The sequence below is a fragment of the Phlebotomus papatasi genome, chromosome 3, assembly GCF_024763615.1.
Source record: "Phlebotomus papatasi isolate M1 chromosome 3, Ppap_2.1, whole genome shotgun sequence".
Lineage (NCBI taxonomy): Eukaryota > Metazoa > Arthropoda > Insecta > Diptera > Psychodidae > Phlebotomus > Phlebotomus papatasi.
Window position 1 is genome coordinate 4,839,581 of NC_077224.1, and position 26,871 is coordinate 4,866,451.

The following is a 26,871-nucleotide window of genomic DNA, read 5'->3' on the forward strand; positions in this document are numbered from 1 at the left end:
ATTCTTTAGAATCGGGAAATAAATTCTTTAGCAATAGATTGCTTAAATTTGTTTGAAAAACATAATGTTCTCTTAAAATCATAAAATTATGATGTAGTTTAGAAGAAAACCTCGAACATACTATTGCAATTTCTTTTACTGCTTGAACTTCACCTACACAACTATATAATGTAATCTCGTGATTTTTTCATCATCTAAAATTTTCGCCTTCCACCATCGTGGATCCGATGATATAAAAACGATGAAAAAATAGGAGGTCATTCATCGCTATTTTTTCTTGTAGTACCACACTGAAAAGCCAAAAACCAGATCTGAATCGTCCCAATTTAATGGTGAAGAGTCCGGTTAATAATTATCTAGTTTATATTTGGTTTGGGTTATCGTTTTCTTACGTAAATAATAATCTTTAATCAAAAAATGAAACTCAGAATTTTCCATTTTGTAAAAGAAACTTAGTTTGATTGATTATAACAGCTGTAACTTGAGAACCAATGCAATGGCCCGATTGCTGTCAAATTCTGACACATTTCATTTTAAAGATGGATGATTCGAGAATCAAGTTTTTTTTATAGTGGTTCCATCTATGCGTCAGTCTACGGACGTATTATCTTTCCCTATTTTTGGTAGGCCCACACAACTGGACATCAATTTGATACCGAGCTATCAATTAAAAAAGCGTGATGTGATTCAATTCGTTATAAAAGTGCGTGCATCGCCCGAGAAATCAATGCCGGTTGCACTCATTTTATTCAATTTGAGGAGATTTATTCTACATGAAAACTGTCACAGATTTTTTATTCGAACGTCCCCTCCGTAGAATTCCTCTGAGCTTTCGACTAATCTTATCTACTTTATCAAGGCTAATTATTATTTTCTGTATTTTAATCGTTATAATTTAGTGAATATTAGTTTGTTTTGCTTTCTTACTTTGGCACTAATTTCTAGTTAATGCTAAAATTATTTAGAACTCAATATTAATGAATGAATTACGATTTTTAGAGCAGATTTTGATTTGTTTTAGAAAAATAGCAAGGGATGAGCCTATCTGTTTTTTTAGATCAAACATTTTTTTGTTCGATTTTAATAGATCTCGAGATTGAAATCGATGTCTTGATTCGTTTCTAGCACTTTCTGTTGATCTCATCCAGAAATATTCAGAATTACGATTTTTAGAGCAAGTTTTTATTATTTTTTTTTTTGGAAAAACGGTACCAACTATCGGTTTTTAGATTCAAAATTTTTTATTCGATTTTAATAGATCCAAAGGTTGGACTCGATTTTTAGATTAATTTCTAGCAGCCTCTATTGATTTCAGTCGGATATATTGAGAATTACAATTTTTAAAACAGATTTTCGATTTTTTGAAAAAGTGCATTTTTTTGGATCGAAAACATTTTGTCTGATTTTATTTGATCCAGCGATTGGATTCGATTTCTGGATTCGTTTGTATTATTCTCTATTGTTCTCATCCAGAAATATTCAGAATTACGATTTTAAAACAGATTTTCAAATTTTGAATGAACAGAAATATAATATAATATTAGCCTTTTAGCATATTCGTTTTTTTTTGGGATCAAAAGATTTTTGTTCAATTTTAATAAATAAGCGATTGGCCTAGATTTCTAGCATTCTCTGCTAAATTAGGGCTTATAAATCAGAATGATCAAGGAAATTTATCTATATCTACTGGAACCACTACGCTGGATCTTTGTGATAAATTGTTTAATTGCGCTAAATGTAAAATCGGGTATAAATGTTAGAGTAAATTCCACATAGGGGGAAGTGGGGCACCTTTGAATTTGGGGCAGCTTTGAAATTGGGATTTTCCTCTTTATCTCACTTTCAAAGGTGCCCCACTTTCCGCTATTGTGTGCATTTTTTTTTAAATTTGTTTAAATTCTTTGTCATATGATAACATTTAATAAACATTTAAATTTTAGATGATAGAATTTGTATTCATGTATACTAAACATAATGAAGAGCACTATGATATAGTAAATTACTCCGTCAAAGAGACTTTGAGCAGAACCCAATGCTCACCCCTTTTTTAAGGACCTTTGTTCGGAACGCCCCAGAGTTTTACGTTGAAAGTGAAAGCCCATTTATAATTTGCACGATGTTGTTCTCGTGTCACTTCCCAGGCTAAGCACTCCTCTCTCCCAAATTGTGTCTATTTTTAATAGAAAGCGGAAGCAGGATCCAGATTAGTGTCATTTATCATCCACTCGAAGGCTCTTAAATGGTGTTTTGTCGTGCGCCGCAGCGGTAGATGAAAAGAGCACAACATGAATTATTAATCATTTGCATATTATTCGATAGACGATACAGAGGCGTTATTATGCAAAATATTGTGATGCCTGTCGAGGATCCGATTAGCTATTGATTCTTTTTCATACTAATGAATTCGACAAAAGGAGGACATAGAGATTACAGATGTTAAGATCGATTTGTGTGTTAATTTTGGGTGTTAAATTGAATTGGGTGCCACCCCAGGGACAATACGAGGGATGTGAGTCAATATTTGGAGGAAGTGTTACGAGGATTTAACACATTTAGAGGATCATCAAACAATTTGTATCGCGGGAGTACTGCAGTTGTCCAAATAGACGTATCATTTTTCCCTGGGAATTTGTTCGATGCGCCCAGGAACTCACACAGATCCAATATTGACGAATTATTGCTGGATGAACTACCCATCATCTTGTGATGTTCATCACGGGGGATGCAATTTGATAGCTGTGTTACCAAGCCATAGACACAGACCATCCTCGTGCTCAAAGTGAATCCTCTCCAATTTTCCCAGTATTATATTATTTAAATAATCCAATAAATAATGCCATGGTGAGTTTTTATGTGCACATTGTTTTAGTTCTTGAAGCTCTTTCAGATCCAGCATTAAACCAGGAAGTCCTCTCCCTTGACGTTTTCCCGAGAGGGGTGATGATAATTTCTGTGCTCCCTCAATTGAACAGTTCTTTTTTTTCATCCTTCAGCCTCTCTCAATTGACGGCGGTGAAATGGTAAGAGGATGTTTTTGTGGGATTATCTATTGTGTTCCCATTTTATTAGACACTTTTCCTCGAACTCTTGTGTTTGGCAGGAGGGGAGAAATTTTCATAAGTGAAGCCAATGCATTTGATTGTGTCTATTTGAGAATTCTTTTGATATAAATGAATCAACAAGGATAGAATTAATTTATTATTGAGCATTTCCTCGAAAAGTCCTATTGTGTAAATGAGAAGTAAGATCAGTTGATGGAGGATGCAATGGATGCAATGGATGGTCATCGATGAAAACCCGAAAACTGCGGTATTGTACGGACTAAAAAGCCAGCAGCTCATGACACTGGACGATCATGAGCCTCAATTAATTTAGGAACGCTACTGTTCCCAAATATGGCAATACCAAGAGTTATTGATAAAGTGCACAATGCAATTGGTTAAGGCGGTTAAGATCTTGTTACGTCATGATTAGTGACGTTTTCAGTTTAATCCTGGCTTTGTTTTATTGCAAATTGAGACTTGTACACTAAGAGAAATCCGAAAAAGTTAAAATAACATTCCGGAAATGTAAATTTTACCCTGCATTATTGATACAAAATCAGTGTAAATATTACCATTTTAGGTGTATTAGGGGTTAAATTAACCCTTTTTCATGTTAATTTTACACTTAAAAAAGTGTAAAATTAACATAAAAAAGTGTTGATATATTTTTACACCTAAAAAATATTAAAGTTATGAGGAAAAAAGTTAACCGCACCCTCTTTTTTTCTCAGTGTAGGGGAATTCTGTAACGATATGACAATGTCATACGAGAAATTTTGGTGGTAAATTCGGAAGTAGGACAACATTAAAATCCAGTGAACATTACATCACTCTCGCAAGGAGTTCTGTGAAGCACTTAGTAGTTAATATTAATTTTAATATTCGAATCGCATTTTCGAAAAGCTTTTCGATTTTACTAAATAAAAATTCAAAATTTGTCATATGACAAAGCCACATGGTTACAGAATTTCCCTACTGCGCATTACATGTCCAAATTGAAGCTCTCTATATCTTCTTACAATTTAACAATGATTTTAAATTAAATTTCTGTCTGGCTTTCGATTTTAGCCGAGACACATTCAAGGGCATTATAACAGTTGAAAAGGAAATTTTTCCTTTGATGCGAACCACAAAAGAGACTTTTCGAAATACAGTAGACTCTCTCTCAATTGGGCATATGGGGCAAAATGTCATCCGGTTTATCGATAGATTTGGGCGTCAAAATCATTGTAAATTCCACAAAAAGTGCTCAATTATAAAGATCACGATAAAATAGGAAGAACTACAGCGAATTTGAGCAATTTAGCTTCATAATTAAACGTGAAAATTGTCAACAAAATTTTGCATCCGATTGAAAAAGAGCCGATTGAGCGAGAGGATACTGTATGCTCATTTTAATGAACCTTTAAATCGAGAGTATTTTTGATTCGAAAATTTATTTTGAAATGGAAGTCCCTATTGAACTTTAGCCCGGTGCAGTTTTACTTACCTTTCGGCGCACACAATTTCGGTCTTTGAAAAATCTGCAAGGTTGTGCTCGAAGTTTACGACACTCAAGTCTCTCTAAAATCAGATGCTTTTTGTTCTTACTCCAAGGCGAGCAGTTATATGAATAATGCTCTTTTATATAGAACATTAGGGCGTCTTTGGTAAGGATATCCCATGTTTTCTTTCTTCTAAAATTATCTTCAGCGGGCGTATTCATTAACTTTATCATTCTTTCAATAAATTTTTTTTAGAAGCCAGGCTTTCTATTTTAGTCAGGACACATCAGGGGAAATTATAACAGAAGGTGGATAAAATTATCTTTAAAAATAAACCACTAGAGGATTTTTCCCGAGACTCACCGATGCATTGTATAGTAAGAAGCAACTCGAATTAAATTGAGGGTATTTTGATTCGAAACTGCCTTTTGTCCCCTTAAATTTTTTTTTCCTACTTTCTGGCGCACAAAAGCCTCTTCGAAAGTTCAGCGAGACATTACAGAAACGTTCAAACACTTAAGCTTAAAGAATCATTAAGTGCAGTCAATAAAATTTTCTCCACGAAATTTTTGAAAATATCTGACGTCTCATTGAGTTCTTATTTAGTTAATTGCATTTTCTTTCAGTTACAGTTCAGAAATTCTTTCTAGTCGCGACACACTTGGGAGAAATATGACAGACGATCAAATGTCTTACTTCAGAAACAAACCACTTGGAGAAATTTTCCAAGACTCACCAGTGAGTGTAGAGCACAGTGAAGTTCATTGTACTGCTCGAACTTCTACGGAGAGAGCAGTATATATAATCCCTCGATTTTTTCATCCCCTCAAATTTCCACCTTCCACCCCACGGAGACCAATTTTATCAACAAATCTTCACGTTTCAGACGATTTCTGAGAAATGCCGTCACGCTGTTTGTCCGTCTGTCCGTCCGGCTGTCGTCAGCTCTAGAGGCCAAACGATTAGAGATAGAGACTTGGGACCTTCGGGCGACCCCCCATAAGTTGACCCAAGGATCATTACCATGTCCCTCATTTTCCCGCCACCCCTCACCTTCCCCCCCCCCCCAAAACTATGTTTTTTTGTGATTGCTCGAAAACGCGTCGTGCGATTTTGTTCTTTTTTGGATATGTTTTAAAGATTATCCAGGCGGACATTTCGTCCTAATGCTGTCTACACATTAGAAGCAATTTTCGTAAAAACTTGCCTCTTAAAAAATTCTGACGTTTCTGTCTACAAGGATAGGGGAAATTTTCTTTTAAAAAGCATTTTTTAAAGAAATTGCTTCTGTGTGTAGAGGCCATAAGGCGAAAATACCGTTAAATAATTCCTAATAACGATTTTTCAAGGTCAAGGATTAAAAAGACACTAGAGAGCTCATTTATCAAGCGAATGGGGTCATGTTTGGGCTCATTGGAAAGGTCTTGAAATTTCCGACAAAACTAAACCGGTTTCAATCGGTTTTGAATTGATTTTTTTTCAAAGATGAGCTAAATAATAAAAGGAACAGGGTGACATACGGTAGACTCTCGTTATTTCGGTTCTTTTGATATCCGGCTACATTTTAAATCCGGCGGTAGTCAAATTTGTTTGTTACAACTTGATGAAATTTTGCAAGTTCGTTTCTGATTATTATCAAATGAAGTAAATATGTTCAAATTTGCTATGATTTTTCTTAGTTCTGTTATAATTTTTATGTTAATTTGAGGAATTTTTATGGAATTCAAATCGCTCTATTTCAAACCGTTTCACAACTCCAAATACCCGAATTTGAAAGAATAAAGGGAAGTGCGGCACCTTTCAAAGTGGGACAGCTTTAAAATTGGAATTTTTCATCTAGTTTTTAATAAAATTGAGCCTTATTCGCCTTATCATGATCTAATTTAGCTGTAAACACAGATTGAAAAGCTAAATTACATTATGATGTGGCTCAGTTTCGCTTAAACATAAGAGAAAAATGCCAATTTCAAAGCTGTTCTATATACAAAGTGCCCCACTTACCCCTTAAAGTTAAAAATTGTAATTCACATTCATATCAGAAAATTTGGGTCCATCGCCGACTTAATGATGGTGACCCTCCACCAAACCAAAGCTATGGAAGGATTTCTTCATTTCTCCACAGCGTTTAAATTTTTCTAATTCTTCACCTTACAACTTATGCTTCATCTCTGCACACAATGGTTGCTAAACCCTCGAAATGATCACCCCGATCACCCCTTTCTTCCATATCAAACACCCCTTTGATTTTAAAAATTACTGTGAAATGTGGAGAGGCTCTAAATTATACATTGTCGCGTTTAATCCCATCAAATTGCTGCTAAATTGTCAATTGGCTTCTCCCAGCATAACATTGTCTTCCTCTCTATCAAAGTAATTATGATTGATGAAAATCTGACAGCAATTTAATGGTTTGTAAATTTTTTTTAGGTCCTCTCCTTGGAATTTTTGTGAATTGTAGAAAACGTTAAATTGGCAGAAGGATTCAATAGAGGGAATAACTTTTTTATTACGATGATTTTCCACTGAGATTAGAAATAGGGAAAAATTATTGAATTGTAACGACATTTCTCAAGTAGATGAGGACACAAACTTCTCATTCATGGATTGTTTCACTTTTTTTCCCTGGGTCTCCCTTCTTTGTTAAAGTGAGATTCTTCAGACTACGCAGTGACTTCACTTCATGTCCAATTCACCAACAATGGGCTAAAAACATTCGAGTGGGTATTATACCATGTAAAAACTATTAATAGGTGCCGTGCTCTTCACTTTTGGTCACCCCATGGTACGGTCGGTCGGAGAGAGTATCCGAAAAATTGCCCTGAGCCACAAAAACCGAAGGGAAATTCTATGTGATAAAAGGCAAACAAAGTCAGTTTATTCCGCTATTAGTTTGTGGCTTAGAAAACCCATAAATTCACAATGGATGTTTGATTTTTTCGAGAGATAGTAATTTGCTAAAATGTGCCATTGCAGAAAATGTGGTAAGTGGAATTCTGCAATTGTATATACTGCATTTTCAGGAGGGGAAGAAAACACGACTGAAGTGCAATTTCACATTTATTTTTTTCTTTCATCTTATGCCAATTTCTACAAAGGGAAAGCTCTTTTCCTACAACATTCTAAAAAAGACAAAAAAAAACAAACACTAAGACAAATTTTCTATAAACTAAATGGAATGTTTTTACTGTCTTTTTTTTATTTTTTGTTATATTTTAATTTTACTATATAATATCTCACCTGTATAATACAAATTATTATTATTTTTTTTAAATCTGTGTATACATAAGAAAGCTAAACAATTAAGTGGGAATCGCTTGACTAGAACATTTTTCAAACTCCCACGATCGTAACATAAAGATTTAATGGGAAACAGTCTTCAACAATTAATGCATAATCATTTGATTATCAAATTACATTTAAAGATACAAAGCAGCAGTTTATTTAGAAAAGATTGTTTTTGAAAGGATTATGCCCAAAGCACAATAACTTTTGTTTGTAAATATGTTTTCAAAATTGATAGTGAGAGTGAGCGAGATGACTTGATCTACATCTCACTCACTCTCACTGAAATGTCAAAAACTTGTTTACAAAACAAAAGTTATTGTGTTTTGGGCATTACAAAATGCTTAAAATTATAAATAAGTATATTTTACAACACTTTTATTAGATTGTTTTTGCGTGTATTTATTCGATCCCAAAAACGTTCTTAATAGAAAACACATTAACATGAAACTTCTGTAAAGGCAGAGAAAGTGGGGCACTGTTTTGAGACTTATAATGCTGTAATTTAGCCTCGGTAATTGGTGTGTTGAGCTAATTCATATCATTATGAGTTCTAATTTCATTTAAAAATAGGAGAAAAATCCCAATTTTAAAGCTTCCCCCATTTAAAAGGTGCCCCACAAAATAAATGAGGAGTAAAAATTGAAAATTGGTCAGTAGAAAATTTATATCTTTATGCCTTTATGTCACACCTTTTAGCTTAAAATTTTTTCCTGCTTTCTGGCGCACAAAAGCCTCTTCGAAAGCTCAGCGAGACATCACAAATTTTCGCACACTTAAGCTTAAAGAATCATTAAATGCGGTCAATAAAATTTTTTCCACGAAATCTTTGAAAATGTGTCACACGTTTTAGCTCGGTATAATTTCATGAAATCGAAATTCACGTCCCTTTCTTTCACGAAAGATTTGCATAAGTCTATCCAACTCTTTTGGTCTCAAAAATAGAATAAACTTAATTGAATATGTTATTACGTTCAAAAGAAGAAGAAGAGTTCTAAAGAGTGGGATAGACATATGCAAAGCTTTTAAGAAAGAAAGGGAAGAGAATTTCGATTACATGAAATTTTCTGATTTAAAAAGTGTGCCAGATGCATTAAGCCTCAGGCTCACCTTTTAATTTAAATAAATAAATATAAAATATTTATTTATATATATTTCCTAAAATAAATTTTAGGAAAATTTCATGAGATCAAAATTAACATATTTTTATTTCTCAAAAGTTTTGCATAGGTCTAAGGTAACGTGTGGTATTTTTGGACAAGGTGCTTTTCGAGACATAATATGGGTATTTTGGGACACATCCAAAATCCTAATTTGTTTTCTAATGATTTTTAAGTTTTATATGAAATACTAAGCTCTTTACGTATCAGATAAACATAAAACTTTTGAAATTTGATTTAATTTAAAGTGTGAAATACGCGTGAATTGTGAGTATCACATTCCACTTTTTACAAAACCTTCAGCGTGGTCAATTTTGCAGATGTCAACACAAACAGTGCTGAGTTTTTTTTATTTAAGCCACTTTAAAAGTGAAATTTAAAGAAATTTTTTTTATGAAGTAGCGAAGTATAGACCTTCTAATTGAAGGTAAATGGTCAGGCTCAGTGACATTTATTTGCTTAATAGAGATTTTTGTCTGTCCCGAAATACCCAATTGTTCCGAAATACACCATTCTTCTTTACATTTTTTGCTATTTTTAATAAAAAAAAAGCGTTTTTCAACATTTTTCGATAAGAATTTTATTCTGGATAGAATAAGGAACATAAATATTTGTATCAACAAAGAAAAAAATAATTTGAGAAGTCATTAGGCTGTTTGAATTTTGAAAGTGCTGAAAAGTGTCCCGAAATACCACACTTTACCCTAACTCATTCCTTCGCTAATTTTCGCTAATTTATTGATATAAACTAATACTTGGCCCACCAAAACATGTTTAAACATGCTAAAATATCATAAATGTGGTTGCTCAATTAAATTTGAATTCAGCAAATTAAAATGTTATGGCGCTGGCACACCTTTTCAATTGAGTGAATTTTAACCGATTGAAATTTTACCTCTTACTCTTTCAAAGTAAAATCAGATATAGGTGTCTCTTTCTGTAAAATGAAATTTAAAATTGAAATTTCAATTTCAATTTCGATTTCAATTTTCATTTGACAGAAAGAGACATATATATATATATCTTATTTCGCTTTGAAAGAGTAAGAGATAAAATTTAAATCGGTTGAAATTCACTCAATTGAAAAGGTGTGCCAGCGCCATTAAAATTGCTCATTAATTTCAATTTTATTGCAGTTAAATAAGTAGGGGAAAGTGCCCATGTTTTTTGAATGGTCTGGTTTCTGAATAAATGTGATTCCGCACTATATTTTAAAAACAGGATACTTTCCCCTAGTTTTTAAAATATGGGATGGGATGAGTCACATTTATCGAAAAACGTGGAAAAAAATTAATCATTATGAAGCTTGGAATCGTGCAAAGCATGGACACTTTGCCCTAGCCTTTTGAATCAAATTGTTCTTATTAAATTTATTCACTCGTAATTACACTGAGAAAAAAAAGGCTGCGATTAACTTTTTTTCGTTATAACCTTAACACTTTTTGGGTCTAAAAATATATCAACACTTTTTAATGTTAATTTTACACCTTTTAAGGGTAAAATCAACATGAAAGAAGAGTAACTTTAACCCATAATACACCTAAAAAGGGTAATATTCACACCGATTTCGGATCAATACTGCAGGGTAAAATTAACATTTCCGAAATGTTATTTTAACTTTTTCGGATTTCTCTCAGTGTAGTTATTAATTGTAGTCAAAAAAATAAAATAAATACAGTGTTTTAGTGGTAAACTTGTACGTGAGTAAAGCTTCAGTATCGGGAGTAATTTGCTGAGTTCCTTCAAAGCAATTCTAAGGAAATTGTTATGTCAAGAATTCGCAATTAGGATGACTTCATACAGATTTTCAACAAGACTACGAGAGTCTCTTCATGAGGCCCCTTGATTACAACCCTTTCTTCTGTCTTTGGGGATTCTTTTGCATAACTGATAAGTGACTTATAAAAAATTTTGAGTAACTATCACTCATTTTCAGGAGTCATTCACAATAAAAAAATCTCGCGGCACTATTTAAAATTGAGCAAATTTCTTGCAAAATGTGTCCTGGCTGGGACAATTTTCAAGTAAATTCTAGAAATCTTATAATGCTCAATTGGCTCAATTGAATTTAAAATTAAATTGTGAAAATTCTAGTGTGATAGCACCGTAAAAGACCCCTCTTAAAATCATTTTAGAGGACAAAAACATTTTTAAAATGTGAAAATAATTTTTGATCTCATTTTTTTAATGGCACAGCCAATAAACTCTAAAGAATATGCGCAAGAAATCGATAAAAATTCAAATTCAATATCTTTTTTGCGTGTACATGATGGATTTAACAAAGAACCAACAACGTAACACTAATGTAAGTCAGAAAATGCAAATTTGGAAGAAATATGTGATAAAACTAAAGTAAATGAAGTAATTAATATGAGGCTGTTCGGGAGAGTAATTAATCGGTATTTAATGGCGGAAGCCTGAGTCCGTGACGTGACTGGAAATTACTCAATCTTTTGATGCCAATGCAACATCGTCAAAGTCAGCGATAATATTGATCAAATTATCTCAATTAAAATTAAATTGTTACATCACAAATTCCTTGTCAGTTTGGAAGAGGAACATCTTTCTTATCCAAAGTATTTTCAAATTTATTGAAATTTTATGGAAATTGGGACCTTTTTTTCTGATGGTACATTGGGATCCACCAGAGACTGGAAGCTGCTTTGTATCTTTTCACTCATTAATCTGATTTTTTTTGCCACTACGGCCTCACTGTTGCCACCAAAGTGAATGTGTCATGTAGATTTATGCTGTGTAAAATCACCATCTGCAACTACTGTTCGTAGCACGGGAAGGGTTCCTGCTGCGTCTGATTCCCTGGGATATTGTAGTATTGATAGGCAGATTCCTCCCAATTGCTTCCCTCGTATACCTCTGCTGAATTGTAGTATTGATAGGAATTTTCATTGCCATTCTGATACTCATATCCACAATTTTGGTAAGTTTGAGGCGCAAAATCGCCATTTGTGTAGGAGTATTGATCGAAGAAGGAGTTAATGCTGCAATTATCGCTGCTGGCTGATGGAGAGATGGCTGTAACAGCACTTCGATCATTGTAAATTGGGTAGGAGTACATGTTGGAGTCGCTGTACTGGGTAAAATTAACCGATGCTGAAGTGGTAACATTAGCATCATCGAAGGTGGTCGATGTCGTGCCATTGCTACTCGTGAGGCTAATTGCATCATCACCATTCTGCCAATTGTCGAGAGCCGCGATTGTTCCACTTTCCATGTCGAGGAGTGTGGTGGACTTGGTGAGATGCTGATCATTGCTCGATGGAAAGTAATTGGTGATAATGTACGGAGACTGTTCCATGGTGTTGTGGTAGTTCTCATGAGTAGCCATGGTGCCATTGATGCTCATTGGGAGATTGGAGAATGGCACATGGGCACCTGAGGTGGGGACATGGGCTGTGGGCAGTGAATTATGACTGACCTGTGTACACTGACATGGGCATTCCAGGCAGTAGTTGCACTTCTTCTTCGACAACTGCAAAGTTTTCCCGCTTCCCTTGGATCTCCGCAACGTTGTGAGCTGTTCAAAATACTATGTTATTAGTACAATTTGTGCTAAAAAAAGGATTAACAAAATTGATAAAAGATAGATAAATTTATTCATCAACAATGTTTTCGAAGTATAGTTTCGTTTCAATAGAGATTCCGTATAGTTTTCAGCGTCCACCGCCGTCTTAACATCGCAATCTTAACAAAAATAGACCAATTCGTAACTCGACAAATAAAATTTCAAAACCTTATCTTTACGTTTAGGAGTAGTAATCAGACATTGTGAAACAGGGACAAGAGTATTACATATTGGCCTTATGCCCTAGACACACTTACGACTTAAGCCGAGAGACGACTTAGTGGAAAATGATGGAAAATTAGTTTAACGATGAGACAGTTTTCGTTAACCAAAAATCATCAATAAAAATAAAACCGATAAACAAAACTTGTCAAACGTCTTACTTCTAACCTTAGAAAGTCCAAGAGAGCCTAATTTGGTGTATTTTTAACTCTATGAACGATAGGGACAAAAATAGCCCAAAATTTAAGTAATTTTGTTTGTAACATGTTTGTTATAAAAAATTAAAAAGCCTAATTTTTATGCGAAATAAGTACAGTTACACTAATACAATTAACATTGAACAAAAAGTTCGCAAATTCTCACAATAAGTACAGGATTTTTCGGGTTTTGCTATTTTGTCTTGAATTTTTTTCCATAAAAAATTATTTACAGTATACTCTCTAACAATCGGGCATATGGGGCAAAATATCATCTAAAATATCGAGAGATTTTAGCATCAAAATCATTGTAAATTCCACAAAAAGCGCTCAATTATAAAGAATCATAATAAAACAAGGGGAACAACAGCGAATTTCAACAAATTTTAAATTCAAACGTGAAAATTGTCAACAAAATTTTACGCCCGATTGAAAAAGAACCGATTGAGCGAGAGTCTACTGTATAAAAGTCCCATTTCACTTTACAAGACCTGTGCCACTTTTGGTAAGATTTTCAATTGTATTTTCTCAATTTTTCAATTTTACAACTGTTGGCTCATTCGATCCTTTCTGTTTATTATTTAGAGTAAACACATCTCTAAAGATATTAGGGTTGGAAGTGGTGTACGGTTGAAAATGAAGTACTTGGAAGTCTTTGGAAGTTAAGTGCCTGAATATAAGATCTTTCCTGCCTAATTCCGTATTTTTCTAAAATTGCTCGTAAATACAGTAGACTCTCGCTGATTCGGCTCTTTTAAGATCCGGATTACTTTATAATTCGAGCAGCAGTTGAATTTGAAAAAAGTTTGTTGACATTTTTCAAGTTTGATAATGCCCAACGCACAATAACTTTTGTTTGTAAATATGTTTTCAAAATTTCATATGAGAGAAAACAAGATAACTAGATCTCTGTTTCATTCACTCTCATTGAAATGTCAAAAACATGTTTACAAAATAAAAGTTATTGTGCGTTGCGCATAATGATTATCAAATGAAGTAAATATGCTAAAATTTGCTATGGTTTGTCTTAGTTTTGATGTGATTTTGCGTTATTAAGAGGTTCTCATGAAATTTTGTAATAGCAATGAGCATGTCAACTCAATATGAGTATGCATATCAACAAAAAATCGTTGCAGTTCAATCAGTTTAATGCCCGAATTTCTCTCTAATTCGGTTGATATATCGGTCCTAAATGCCCGAATTTGAGAGAGTCTACTGTAATGACATAGCTATTGCAATTGTCTTTGAATCCTTGCTCTAAAAATGATTAAAAGTGGCTTTGAAAATTACGAAATAGAGATTCATTCTTCGAAACATCAAATCCGTTTTAAACGGTCTCTAATTTTGATGGTAATATTGTGAGTATCCTAGTGGAAGAAAATTTTTCGATAACAATTGAAGGGATTATTAAAATAATGGAAAATAATAATTCGATCGTATTTCGCTTTGTAGAAAAGCTTGGATGTGTTTAAAAGCTCGCTACATGGGTACCATATTTTTCACGAAAAGGAATAAGAGGAACTGTATAAATGTGGCCATATTTCTCTTGATATGTTGCTATAAAGATCCTTTTCTGAATCGTGATTGATTGGCGACAGGTGATGAGAAATTTCTCTAATACAACAATAACGGAAAAGGTCCTGGAAAAAATAGCCAAGTTTGTTGCAAAAGTTAATTAGCAATCATTAAAAACCTTTCCCAAGAATGCAAAATGTTTTAATTTTAAAGGATTTTGAAGCCAAGGAGAGAATTAAGTTTGATAAAAAAAATGAAGATACTTTTAAAGTGCTGAATTAGTTGTTGTATTCGTACTTTTGGTATCTTACAAACTTTCAAACGCAGTTTCAATTGCTACAAACTACAATACTTTTTTTTTTAAAACTCTCTTTTCCAAAAGTAGCTTCACTGGACTCTTATGAAAATCCAAAATAAGTATGCAAGAATATGTGTCGCTAGAACTTCAAAATATAAGCAAAATATTAATAATATGCGTAATAATAAATTTCTTGAGATATTTTTTAAAGTTTTCTTTATTCCTCATCAGAATAAATAAACTATTTCTTTCTAAGTATGAGAAGTGCATGAAGTGTAGGAAGTTTTTGAGAGTGTTGCGAAATTTTGGAAGTGCGAAGGGCTATTCCATACAAATTGTGGAAGTGCCTGGAAGTGGTGTACACATTTTCACCTTAATATCTCCCCCTTGCACCCCTCCCCTTTTTATTAAAATAATTATCAGTCTTATTCAAATATTTTTTCATTAATTTATACGCAGAGAACAACTCAATTTGCTGGATAATTCTGCCCCAGTCTCCCCTATGTAATTTTTAATATTTCGATCCCTATGTAATCGATAATAATAAATTCTGTGACTGCGAAATTATTCCATACATTATCCTGCGTATAATTTCGTCCACTTCAGGATTTTAACGATTTTAACCATTCGGGATTTTGGTTATTATCATTTGGTTCACATTGAGAATTTCATTTATAAAAAATTGTTTTCAGTGTATCACTAACTTTAAATATATATTTCCACAATGAAATCTCGAAAATTGAATGAAAGAAACAAGTACGCACCTTTGAATTGAGGGCAGCTTCTTGTGCCAACAATGAGGCAAGTCCTCGAATTCGTCTGCCGACTCCGAGACTCCGTCTTGTCTCACTGCAACCTTTCGCCTCTGGCCTAGGGTGGTCGTGAACACCTTTGGCCTGAAAGAAGATTGCGTATTCGGTGTGGCGCCAAAAGTGAGTCACTGGGTAACCGCAGTGTCCTCGACACGGAAGGATCTCCAGGCGACCGTTGCAAGCACTTAAATGACCATTAAACACCACAATTTAGCACTAATGCACACGGAATTTGAGGGGATTGCTTAAGCTCACCGATTAGGACAGGGCTTTCCCTGCTGCTTCCTGCGGGCTTTGTCACAAATGGCAGGTCTGAGGTGGATGCGATCACCATTGGGCAGTCGACATCGTGCTGAACAGAGCAGGACCCCAAGGCAGCTCTTCTTGAGTATGTTGACATTGTGATTATTGGTGTTGCGCATCGCCCAGCCTGAAGAATGTCGCCTGGCATCGTCAATTATGACGGGATACACAAGACGACAGTGACCATCGGCCCATTCACAGAATTCATCGAATTCCGTGTCAGATATTCGTGGTACAATTGTATCATTGATGTCCCAGTCGGTGGTAACTCTGCTCTTGATTTTCAATGGTGGTGAGTCCGGTCGACTGAAATGTTGATGAGTTAATTAGTTAATGTGTCCCCCATGTCTTCGCGGTGGGGCCCAACAGAACCAGGCCGTTTAAACGTGAGGGATTTCGTGTGTAAGGCGTGTTTAACATTTTAAATTGGCACTCTCGAAATTTAATAAGAAAATCTCTTTTTTATCTCACCAAGCTCACCACGAGAGACTTCAACAAAATGAATTATTTATTGGTATGGGGAGTTCGGTTTCTTTTTTTCTTCATATTACTTCTTTTAAAAAAATTTCAAGCTACTTTAGAGAAGTACTTTGCAATTGAATGTGTCAAATTTTGAGAATTTTAAATTAACACGAACTGGTTTTTGGAAATCTTCGACGGTTGATTACGTTCTTCCTTCTGTGAATCAATATCACAATGTGTGGTTCTTCTTTTTTTTTCTTCTCTTCAAAGTTGGACCCATCGTGAAACGGTGCGAAAAAGAGGATCCGACGAAGATGCCCCTCAATTATACATCATGATTGGTGCATGAGGTAAATTCTTTCAGCAATCGATCAATATACTTAGCAAATGTGCTTACATAATAACCATCGTGTGTTGAATTCGTTATCCAATTGCCTTGACTCAATCTTCTCCCTTTTATTTTTTTATTTTTTGAACAAAAATAAAATTCAAGAATAAAGAAAGTCTCTTAAATATTGGAAGAAATGCAACTTTTAGCACTGTTTTATATTTGCAGCTGACTTTTCTTTTTTTCGTTCTTGCAATTTATCTTCCGTTTCACAATCCTGATTTTCAACTGATGACCACTTTCAATATAAAACACCCGAGCGATGTCCGCGATTCAGTCAAAAGTACCATGAACCACGGAAGAGAACACACGTCCGAACGATGTGAGTGCGAATAGAAAACTGAAAATGTGTCCGGAGTAAATTGAGGCACGAAGGCACAAACCTAATGTGCTTCTAGATGCTTGCACATCGGTCTTATGCTATTGCAACATAGAAGAGACTCCGCCCCGATTTCTCAACTTTGAGTCAGCTCAGTCGGAATAGAGCTAAAATGGGGAAGTCGACGTGCACCAATGAAATGTCTTTATCCAGCAACAGTTTTATTGGTCGGATAACTTCTGAGGCAAATGATCCAGCATGGAAAAGCCGTCGAGGGAAAAGTTTTCTGTGAGTTACTTTTCCTTTTCTCTGCCACAAACACGAGACGGATACCATTAGAAGAAGATTTCGTCTATGGAGAAGAGATTTCTTGATTTAAAGTTCAGAGATTCTTGAGCTCTGCTCTGGTACATAAATTAACACACAATTAGAAATTAATTTTATGGTTTTGGATTTAATTGAATGTAGTAGAAAGGTGTACAATTAAAAAAATTTTAGTTAAAGTTTTCACAAAATTACAGAAAAAGGAACATTAGGGTAAGTGTGCCAAATTCCGACCAGCTTGCAATTTCGGCCACCTTTTTTTCCTCGAATTTCCATGAACTTTTAGATTTTACGTACTCTAGAGATTATACAATGCAAAAGAATAACAAAAAATGTAGCTTCGACAAACGAGATGACGCGAAAAAGATATTGGGAAAATTTACGAAAGGCAAGGAACTATGAGAATAAAGGTGGCCGAAATAGGGCACCAAAGCTATGTCTACATTTTTATTCATTTTAAAATGTATTAAGAATGGTTTTAGAGTAAATAAGGACGATAAACTCTTTACAAGGTTCTAAGCAACACTCCTGAACGAGGAGTAACTCATTTCGAGGAACTCGAGCCAATCTGGCTGGGGAACCCATACATATTTTTCAGGAAACCCGGGGAACCCATACATTTTTTGGGAACCCGAGCCAATCTGATTGATTATGAATTACCCCTTGCTCCTGAAGTAGAAGGAATTAAAAAAAATCAATTTCTTTTAAAGATATTGCATTTCAAACTTGAGACTTTGACGCTTACATGCAACTATGCCGAAATTTGGCACACTTACCCTAATTTTTAAAATAATGAAAAATAAAAAAATGAAAAGTAAAAAATCTGCTGTAGAATTTGTTATTTAAAAACTCCAAAATACTTTGTTTATTACAATAATGTAATAAGCAATCTTAAAAAGAAATTTAAAAAAAATAACTTGGTTATTAGAACAATACAGTTTTTAAGAAATATTTTTTGATATTGAAAAAAATAATCGAGAGATCAGGCAAAGGTGTATATCAATAACTAGTATGTAATACAATGTAAAAACTATATACAGTAGACTCTCGCTTATCCGTGGACTCTTTTTCCGGGTGACATAAAAAAATCCGTGAGACAGTTGAATTTTAAAAATTTTGTTGACATATTTTCCCCGTTTTGGGTTTTTTTGTTAAAGCAAATGTGCTCTATCTACTGTTAATTCTTTCTCATTGTAACTTTTTTGGACAGTACGCATGTTTAGAGAGAATGTCGATTCAATCAGATCAGAATTCACTCCATAAATTTGCAATGTAAACAAAAAAATCGTTAGATTTCAAACACTTTGATGTGTATCACTCTCAAAATCCGTGTGACATTTCGGTCCCGTTCCACGGATAAGCGAGAGTCTACTGTAGGGGAGATTGGGTCAAAATGTCACAAAACGAAAATTTCAATAGCCTACATAGATTTTCTTCAATGCCATAAGTTTCTTGGAATTCGAACAAGGAGTTTTTAATATTAAAAAAAAAAACATTGAAATTTTTAGCTCTATTTCTGGAATATTTTTTTTACAGAATATATCGTTTTTTATCTACTTAATTATTTTCCAAAATTGGTTCACTGGTGAATATTTCCTAAATAATTCAGATGCTTTAAATACGAAATCGCTCTTCATTTTAACATTCCCTAAAGATTATTTTCTCCAGAAATCATTTTATTGGAAATTACCACTTGGGGTAAAAAATAATAAAAGGTTTGGGGCAAAAAGTAACAGAATCCGAAGTAATTTCTGATGTCTCACGGCGAAAAGAAATGTCATTGTCATGTGTCGCGGAAAAAATTAAATAATATGCATTGCCCAATGTATACTCTGGAGGATAAAACTTCTACCGAGTTTTACTGAATCTAAGATTTTTAGTTTAAAAAGAACATGAAACACTTCTATCCATTACTTTTTAGTTTTGTTTTTATTCTGCACTAAAGTAACATTTGCTCGACAACTGTTCGGTAGATTTTGTAAAATTCATCTCGCTTAATTCGCCGTATTCGCCTGTTTCAGAATGGTTGAATAGAATTTCCTTGTCAAAAATAGTCTTTAGAACAGAGGTGTGCAAGAACCGTTGAAACCGAATAAACGTCAAAATAAGTTTGTTCTGGTAGAGTTTTGACTATTGACGTACATGTTTCATTTGACGTTTATTAGGTTTAAACAGTTCTTGCACGCCTCTGCTTTAGAAAATATCTTGAAAAGCACTTTTTTTTTGTTCTGATAGGGAAAACGCCGTTCTACATAGATGTAGAGGAACAAATTTCCTATGAAAATATGCTTTTTTTGTTTCCCCCCTTACCTACCTCCCTCCCCTCTAACCAAGGTCTTAGGCCTTTAGACCTATTCCTATATATAGTATCCTATGTTGAAAATCCTTTAAAAACTAAAACATCCATAAAAATAGATACTAAAATCATCAATCTATAAAATGAATATCTGACAAATGTTGAGGAAAAACAATAACGAACAAAGACGAGAACCTTACACATTAGTGAAAATATGCTATTTAGGTATTTTTTTAAATTTACGAGAACTACGTAATAAAGCAAATCAAAATGTGATAATTTTACCCCATGCCTGATTACTATTTGCCTCATAGTTTTTGAAAATGGTCACAAAAATACCTTTCAGAAAACGGATTCTCGAAAATTTCGAAATTAAATCCTTTAAGATTTCGGCTTATTCGCAATTTTCACCCTGCTGATTTTATCTTTCAGGATTTTAATCATCTATAATTTAGATTATCAATATTTTTTATCTGTTCGAAGCTTTTTGATATTCACGCATATAATCTTACGGGATTTAACATTATTCGGTAGTTTGACCCTTTCGAGACTTTAGTACACATGATTTAAATTTTTAGAGCTTTCATTGTTGAAGATGATTGAAAATTTGTTTATGATTTTCGGAATTTTGTCCCATTTAGTACACTGTAAAAACTTTTGAACACTGTCAATAATATTGGAACATTTTTTCTTAGAACAAATACGTACCTGTATAAGATATTTCTTTGTTATGATATTTTCTTTACGGTTTTGTTACGAAATATAGTGACAATTGCGTTAAACTTTTCTTTTAGAACCGTTTTGATACGGTGAAATACAGTGGGTGTCAATTGTTTGTTGCCTAATGCATGTTTGAGAAAACAAGTGAAAAAAATTATTGAAAAAATGACTTTTTTCAGATTTTGCTTTTTGCAGATGAGTTCCCTGTAATCCGTAGATATTATTTATATTTTTTGAGAAAAATAATTAATTTTATTTCATATAAAAAATAACTATTTTCCAAAAGTTTGTCATTTTTGAGGACTCAAGAGTTTGTTGCCTCATTTAAAAAACTAAATAAGAATGGTGAAAACATGCAACCAACTTAATGTAAATCTGTTATATTTTGAGTTTATGTCACTTGAGAGGCAAATGGTGGATTTGTACATTTCTAAAGTTGTCAATGGTAAATATATGTATATAAAAGTGATTATAGATAACAAGAAATAATCTGTTTTTTGATAAATTTATAATTTAGGTTGAAAATGGCAAATTACAAAAAGTTAAAAGGTGGGAAATTGTGGGAAAAAGTAATTTTTTTCGCTTGATTTCTCAAACATGCATTAGGCAACATCACCAACTGTATGTATTGGCAATTGACACCAACTGTTTGTAAAAATTTAAGTCCATTTCGTTTTATATAAATTTGTTCCTAAAAGTTGAAACCGAATATAGACATTTTGTTCCCATTGTCAGGAACAAATTTGTGTAATTTAAAAGATTTCGTCCGCTTGCTTCGTCTTACAGTTAAGGCATCTACTTCAGTTGAGATGCATTTCGGTGGCGAAGTGGCGAAAGTTCATAATGAACGTCAAATAAAAGTCAACTTAGCAGTGTTTTATACATATTTTTATGAATTTCTGGAATCTCAAATTACAAAAAAAAGTCAAAACATAAACATTGTAGACCGAAAAATGCCAGAAATTTGGCGTTCTACTCGCTTCCATAGTGGTTTTCGGAACAAATTTGTTATTAATATTGTGTGTCTTTTTGTTTCTTAATACAAATTTAACGTACAAATTTTTTCCAAAAATTTTCGGAGTCCATGGATGAGATAATTTTTGGAACAAATTTGTTAAATGTTGATTATCTTCCTGAGTTTCGTAAAAGGAACCAGATTGTGCCAAAAATTTAGGTATCCGTGGACGAGCTAATTTTTAGGACAAGTGCCGAAATTTTTTACCGTGATATTGATCCTTTTGTGACCATCCTTTGGAATTCCTTTAGAAGAATATAAAAATTGCTGTACTTAAACCGACAGACAAAATACAAATAATTACATATTCCATTACAACAATTTATTTCTTCACTGAGAAAAAAACGGGGGTGCGATTAACTTTTTTTCCTCATAACTTTAACACTTTTTTGGTGTAAAAATATATCAACATTTTTTAATGTTAATTTTACTCCTTTTTAAGGGTAAAATTAACATGAAACAGGATAACTTTAACCACTAATACACCTAAAAAGCATAATATTTACACTGATTTCGGATCAATACTGCAGGGTAAAATTAAGATTTCCGGAATGTTATTTTAACTTTTTCGGATTTCTCTCAGTGTTTGCACTAAGGTGCACAAAAAGATGGAATAGTAAATTTCCGTTTGTTCCGGAAATGCTATTCTTACGTTCAGTTCATTTTTTATTCTTTTTTTTTAACTTGAAGTAATAAGAAAAGGGATATAAATTAATTTGTTTAAGAATGCAGCTAGAACAATGCGGGTGTTTTGAACTTGACATTACGTTATTCTGTAAAAGTACATATATGTATATCCCAATCTATGCATATGTCCCTAGAATTTCCTTTGTAGATATCTTTTCCGTTCTGCACTTTTGCATTGCATTCTGTCCTTTACAGTCGCGCAACTAAAAAAAGCTTTAGAAAAAAAGAAAAAAAGACGATAGGAGAAGGGAAATTCGTTGGCACATAAATTAGGAAAGATGTGTTACAATCATTAATCAATCAGTTAAATCAAACTTGAATGCGAGAACTGACAAAATCATGCTGAGGAGCAGCAGGAACAAATAAATAAATTTGATTGTGAGTTCTTCTCCTTTATAGTGTCTGCAAACGCCGCGATATCGGTCTGGTGTATCATTGATCTGAGGGTGACCAGAAATTGACCCAATGACTCCCAGAGTTGTACCCAGAGAGAAAACAATATTTCATTAATGTCTCTCAAGAAATGATGGTGAAATGTTTGAGATTCCTTCACTGCGGTTTAATTTAGAAAATCTTCAAGAGGAAATGTTTTGTCTTCCCACGAATGTTAGAGGCACATATATTCCCAATTTAGTTCCCATCGAAAGCTTCTTTCCCAGACAAGATTGACCATTCAATTTGCCTTTAATTGCGCGACTTGGAACACCTGCACTTTCTATTAGACCACTCTTTGACACATTATAAGCATTATAGACTGTTCCCTCCCTAAATAGTGAAAACTTTTACCACATGAATTAACTGTTTAAATTGATGTTTCTTGTGGTATATTTTTGATAAACCAAAAGATTATTCTACCCCCCTCTCTATAAGGCATTTTCGTATTGTTTAAGGGTTTTTGGGAAAAGTGATCCTTTCTCAAAAATCCTCTCATTAGTTTTGTCCAATCACCCGCTGAGACCCGTTAGGAAATCACTGATAGCGATCTTATGCCTTCCTTATCGAACCCCCTTAAAATCTTATACCCTTGTGTGAAAATTGTGTGAAAAATGTGACCAACTCCATTGCAGATACACAACATTCACACGCAAATGTTTCGCTTTTAGAAGTCGTTAAGTGGCCTCTTTTATAGCAGGGCGGTTTCCACCTATTCAAGATGAAAAATTAAGTAAGGAGAGAATCATATAAAAAAATAAAAAGCATATCTTGTGACTTGTCGCCCGTGCGCAAATGGCAGGAAGGCAATCAAGTAATTAATATTCACGTTTGTCGCCTTCTCGGGAATTTGTCTCACAATCTATATATTGAGGAAATTCACCTTTGAGTGTTGAATGCTAAATGCAAACGTGTAAATTGTAAGGGAAAAACGCTCAACAAGAAATTAGGGCAGGTGTTTCAAATGTACTGCTCTACCTCTGCCTTCATAATATTTATCCATCTGTGAACAGAATAATCTTGCTTGCGTTTTGCGTAAACATCTTTCATTACACTGATACATTTTTCATTTTTCTTTAACATCTTCATTTGCATTGCCAACAGACTTAAGCTGGAGTTATCTAAATTGTTATATGAATTTACAGATTCGTTTCTAAAATATTAATACTTTATAATTAAATGATTGCTTAAATTAATTGAGATCATGGGTTTTTGAAGTGTAGGGGAAACCAGGGCATCACCGAACATTGAGTATCACTGAACACTGATTTTTAATTCTAAACTACTTAGACTATGACGACCGTTTCTTCACTGAACAAGCTTCCTATAGTATCTATGAATTCATACAGGTCTCGCCTTCTTAAGCCTAAAATCTAATTTAAAAAATCGTTGTGTTTGGTGCTTCCTCGCGCTCGGTGGTGCTACATTTTTCTCTACATGTCTTATATTACCTCCACTAAAGGAAACAAACAAGTTAAGTTAACCTCAATAACATGTTCTTATTTTACGATACCATAACTATCCAGTAAATAAAATTATAGGCTGTAAATTTACTTAAAATCTAAAATTTGTGTAATTTTACACAAAATGTGTAATAGTAGTGTAGAAATAATACACAACTGACTATAGTTGTCAGTTTTTCAATAAGATATGAGATAAAAAAAAATACATGGTATACGCCGTATACGAGTGTCAGCCTAACGGCGTTATCACACTTGCACATTAAAATTTTAATGTGATTCACATTAATTGTCGCTTGGGAGCGTCCAAATATGTTATTTGTGTCTTTGAGTCACTTAATATTTGGGATTTTTCTATTTATTGACAAAGAAGTAGACTTGGCCTGCAAAAATAAGTTTAAATTTACCTAAAGCATAAATACTTTTCACATTAAAAACTTAAAGAGAAAATCGCATTAAATTTTCATATTAATGCTATAACTCAATTTATATCAAATTTTGCGGGCCAAGTTTACCTTTTTATCAACAAATAGATCAAATTTTGAATATAAAATGATTCAAACACACAAATTATATATTTGGACTCTCACCAGCGACAATTAATGTGAATCATATTAAAATTTTAATGTGCAAGTGTGATAACACAGTAAGACCTCAACGGTTTCCGACGAATTCCTAAATTCCCTGAATTCACGAAGATCCCCCAATTTTACAAGAGATATCGCGCCACCAAGGATTCCTAGAATTTCCATAAACGCCAATGGGAAAAGCGGTCCAACCTTTCGCCACGAATGAGACCTGTATCATCGAATAGGTATTGGTAAAGGTAACAACTTTTGTTCCGGGACCAACCTGAAAACTATGTAGGCAAAGCACTAGCGCATAAAACATAATGTATAAGAATTGTAATGATTTTTGTGCAAAACTCCTTTTTTACAATAACGGTTTAATCGTATATTGATCAATTCTATGAATAATTTGTAAAGAGGGACTCATAGAAAGTTTTCCTGGAACAAACCATATGTTTGTTGTTTAAAAAAATGTTTCAATTAATTTATACTAAGAACCTTTTGTTCAAATCCAAAGAATGCAATATTCAAAAGAATTCAATATTCCTTCTAAGGCAGGCTATTACATCCCACTGTCTAATACCATGCGTGGCTAATTCTACCCCGGTTTATGCCATTATTTAAAAAAGCAAGTTTCATAAAAATAGTTCAATCCACTTCTTAAGAACTCTTACTTTAAGATATCTGAAAAAGTTGACGTGATGGACTATAAGTTTCTTCGGGTGATATGTTCAAGATACACCAAGGACTCCGAAAATATCTGTGATTTGCCATTAAATGAAATAAGTTTTCGTTTTGTTGCCCTGTAATGTGCGATGGCTTTAAAACATGATTAGTTTGTATGGGAGCTAGCAGATGGACCAGTCAGAGGGAAAACCTAAAAATATTTAATTAAAACTTCAATCATATATCGACTTTGAGCCAAATTTCGTTAAGATCGGTCGAGCCGTTTTCGAGTAATAAATTGTCAAAGTTGTGAATTTTCAGAAGGATATCGTTAATTTCCCAAGGATTGACAGTCCTTTTTGGCTTGGGTCTAGGTATTTTTCAAGCCATACACCAATGCCTACAAAATGGGCCTAATTCCATTTCTGGCGAAGGGTTGGACCAGCTCCCATACGTTTCTGCCCATTGTCCTTTTAGAGTTATTTTCGAAATTTCCTGAATTTTTCGTCAGTTTTGGAACCAACAAACAATTATCTTTGAAATCTTTTCTATTAGTTTGAAAAGATATCCAAAAAATTACGCCCAGTATTGTTGTCTGAGAAAAAGAACGTAGGAATAAGTGGGATACCTTTGAAAGTGGGGCACCTTTGAAATTGGGATTTTTCTCCTATGTAGAATTGAGCCATATCACAATGTAATTTAGCTTCTCAATTTGTTTGTGCAACTAAATTATATCACGATAAGGCTCAATTTTATTTAAAAATAGGTGAAAAATCCCAATTTCAAAAATGCCCCACTTTCAAAGGTGCCCCACTTCCCCCTATAGGCTCATCGACGTATAAAAACATTATAACCGCTGCCAGACATTTTTTTTAGAAATTAAATTAATTCACATTGATAACTTCAAGAGGTTTCTATTTCATTAACACTTTCTGTATCATTCAGAAAGGAGTGACAGAATATTCCGTGCTTTGCGAAATGCTCGAACTCATAACTTCGATGCTATCTTAAAACTACTTTCTCATGATTTATCGTTTACCGGTTCACAACGAACTTGAATTGATTAATAAATTACCCAAAGACCCCCCTTAAAATAGATTAGGAGTAACAATTTCTTTGAAGGTTTGAATTAGTTATAGGTCTATAGCCGGTTCATTACCGATTCCTAACTGATTGGAATCATTTTACTCTTCAGGGATTTCAAACCCAAACATAATACTATTCGGTCGAGAAATACCTTCTCTAGAGCTTTTTAAAGCTTTAACCTTGAAAATTCGATATTAGGAATGATTCAACGGATTCAACGGTATTTTCGTATCAGGATGAAATGTCCGCCTTGATAATCTCTAAAACATATCGAAAAAAGAAAAAAATAATCGCACAACTTTTTTTCGAGTAATCCCCAAAAACTTGGTTTTGGTTGGGAAGAGGATATGTTGGGGAAAGGGAAATGAAAAGCACACTAATAATGCGGTAGCCGACTTATGCGAGGGATCTCTTTTCTCTATCTTTAACCGTTTGGTGTGAGCTGTCAGCGGCAGATCCCGGTCAAAATTCTGAAAGCCAAAATCCTAAATGGGCCAAAATCCCAAAAGCCAAAATCCCGAATTTTGGCTTTCAGGATTTTTGCTGC

The 26,871-nt window shown here is 33.8% G+C and overlaps 1 protein-coding gene across 1 annotated transcript; it reads right to left on the reverse strand.

The window, feature by feature from the left end:
- Positions 1–11,743: 11,743 nt before the first annotated feature.
- Positions 11,744–16,862, reverse strand: LOC129805178 (transcription factor glial cells missing-like). Its single transcript, XM_055852937.1, has 4 exons — positions 16,760–16,862; positions 15,853–16,206; positions 15,550–15,781; positions 11,744–12,460 (listed from the first exon to the last, which is right to left on the reverse strand). The coding sequence occupies exons 1-4, from the start codon at positions 16,768–16,770 to the stop codon at positions 11,744–11,746; spliced, it is 1,314 nt and encodes a 437-aa protein (XP_055708912.1). The 5' UTR covers positions 16,771–16,862.
- Positions 16,863–26,871: the final 10,009 nt, after the last annotated feature.

Bases quoted from the DNA above. Each gene is read 5' to 3' on its own strand.
- LOC129805178 (XM_055852937.1), bottom strand. The intron at 15,782-15,852 runs GTGAGCTTAAGC...TGGTCATTTAAG, and splicing joins GGAAAGCCCTGTCCTAATCG to TGCTTGCAACGGTCGCCTGG. The intron at 12,461-15,549 runs GTGCGTACTTGT...AAAACTTTGCAG, and splicing joins AAGCTGCCCTCAATTCAAAG to TTGTCGAAGAAGAAGTGCAA.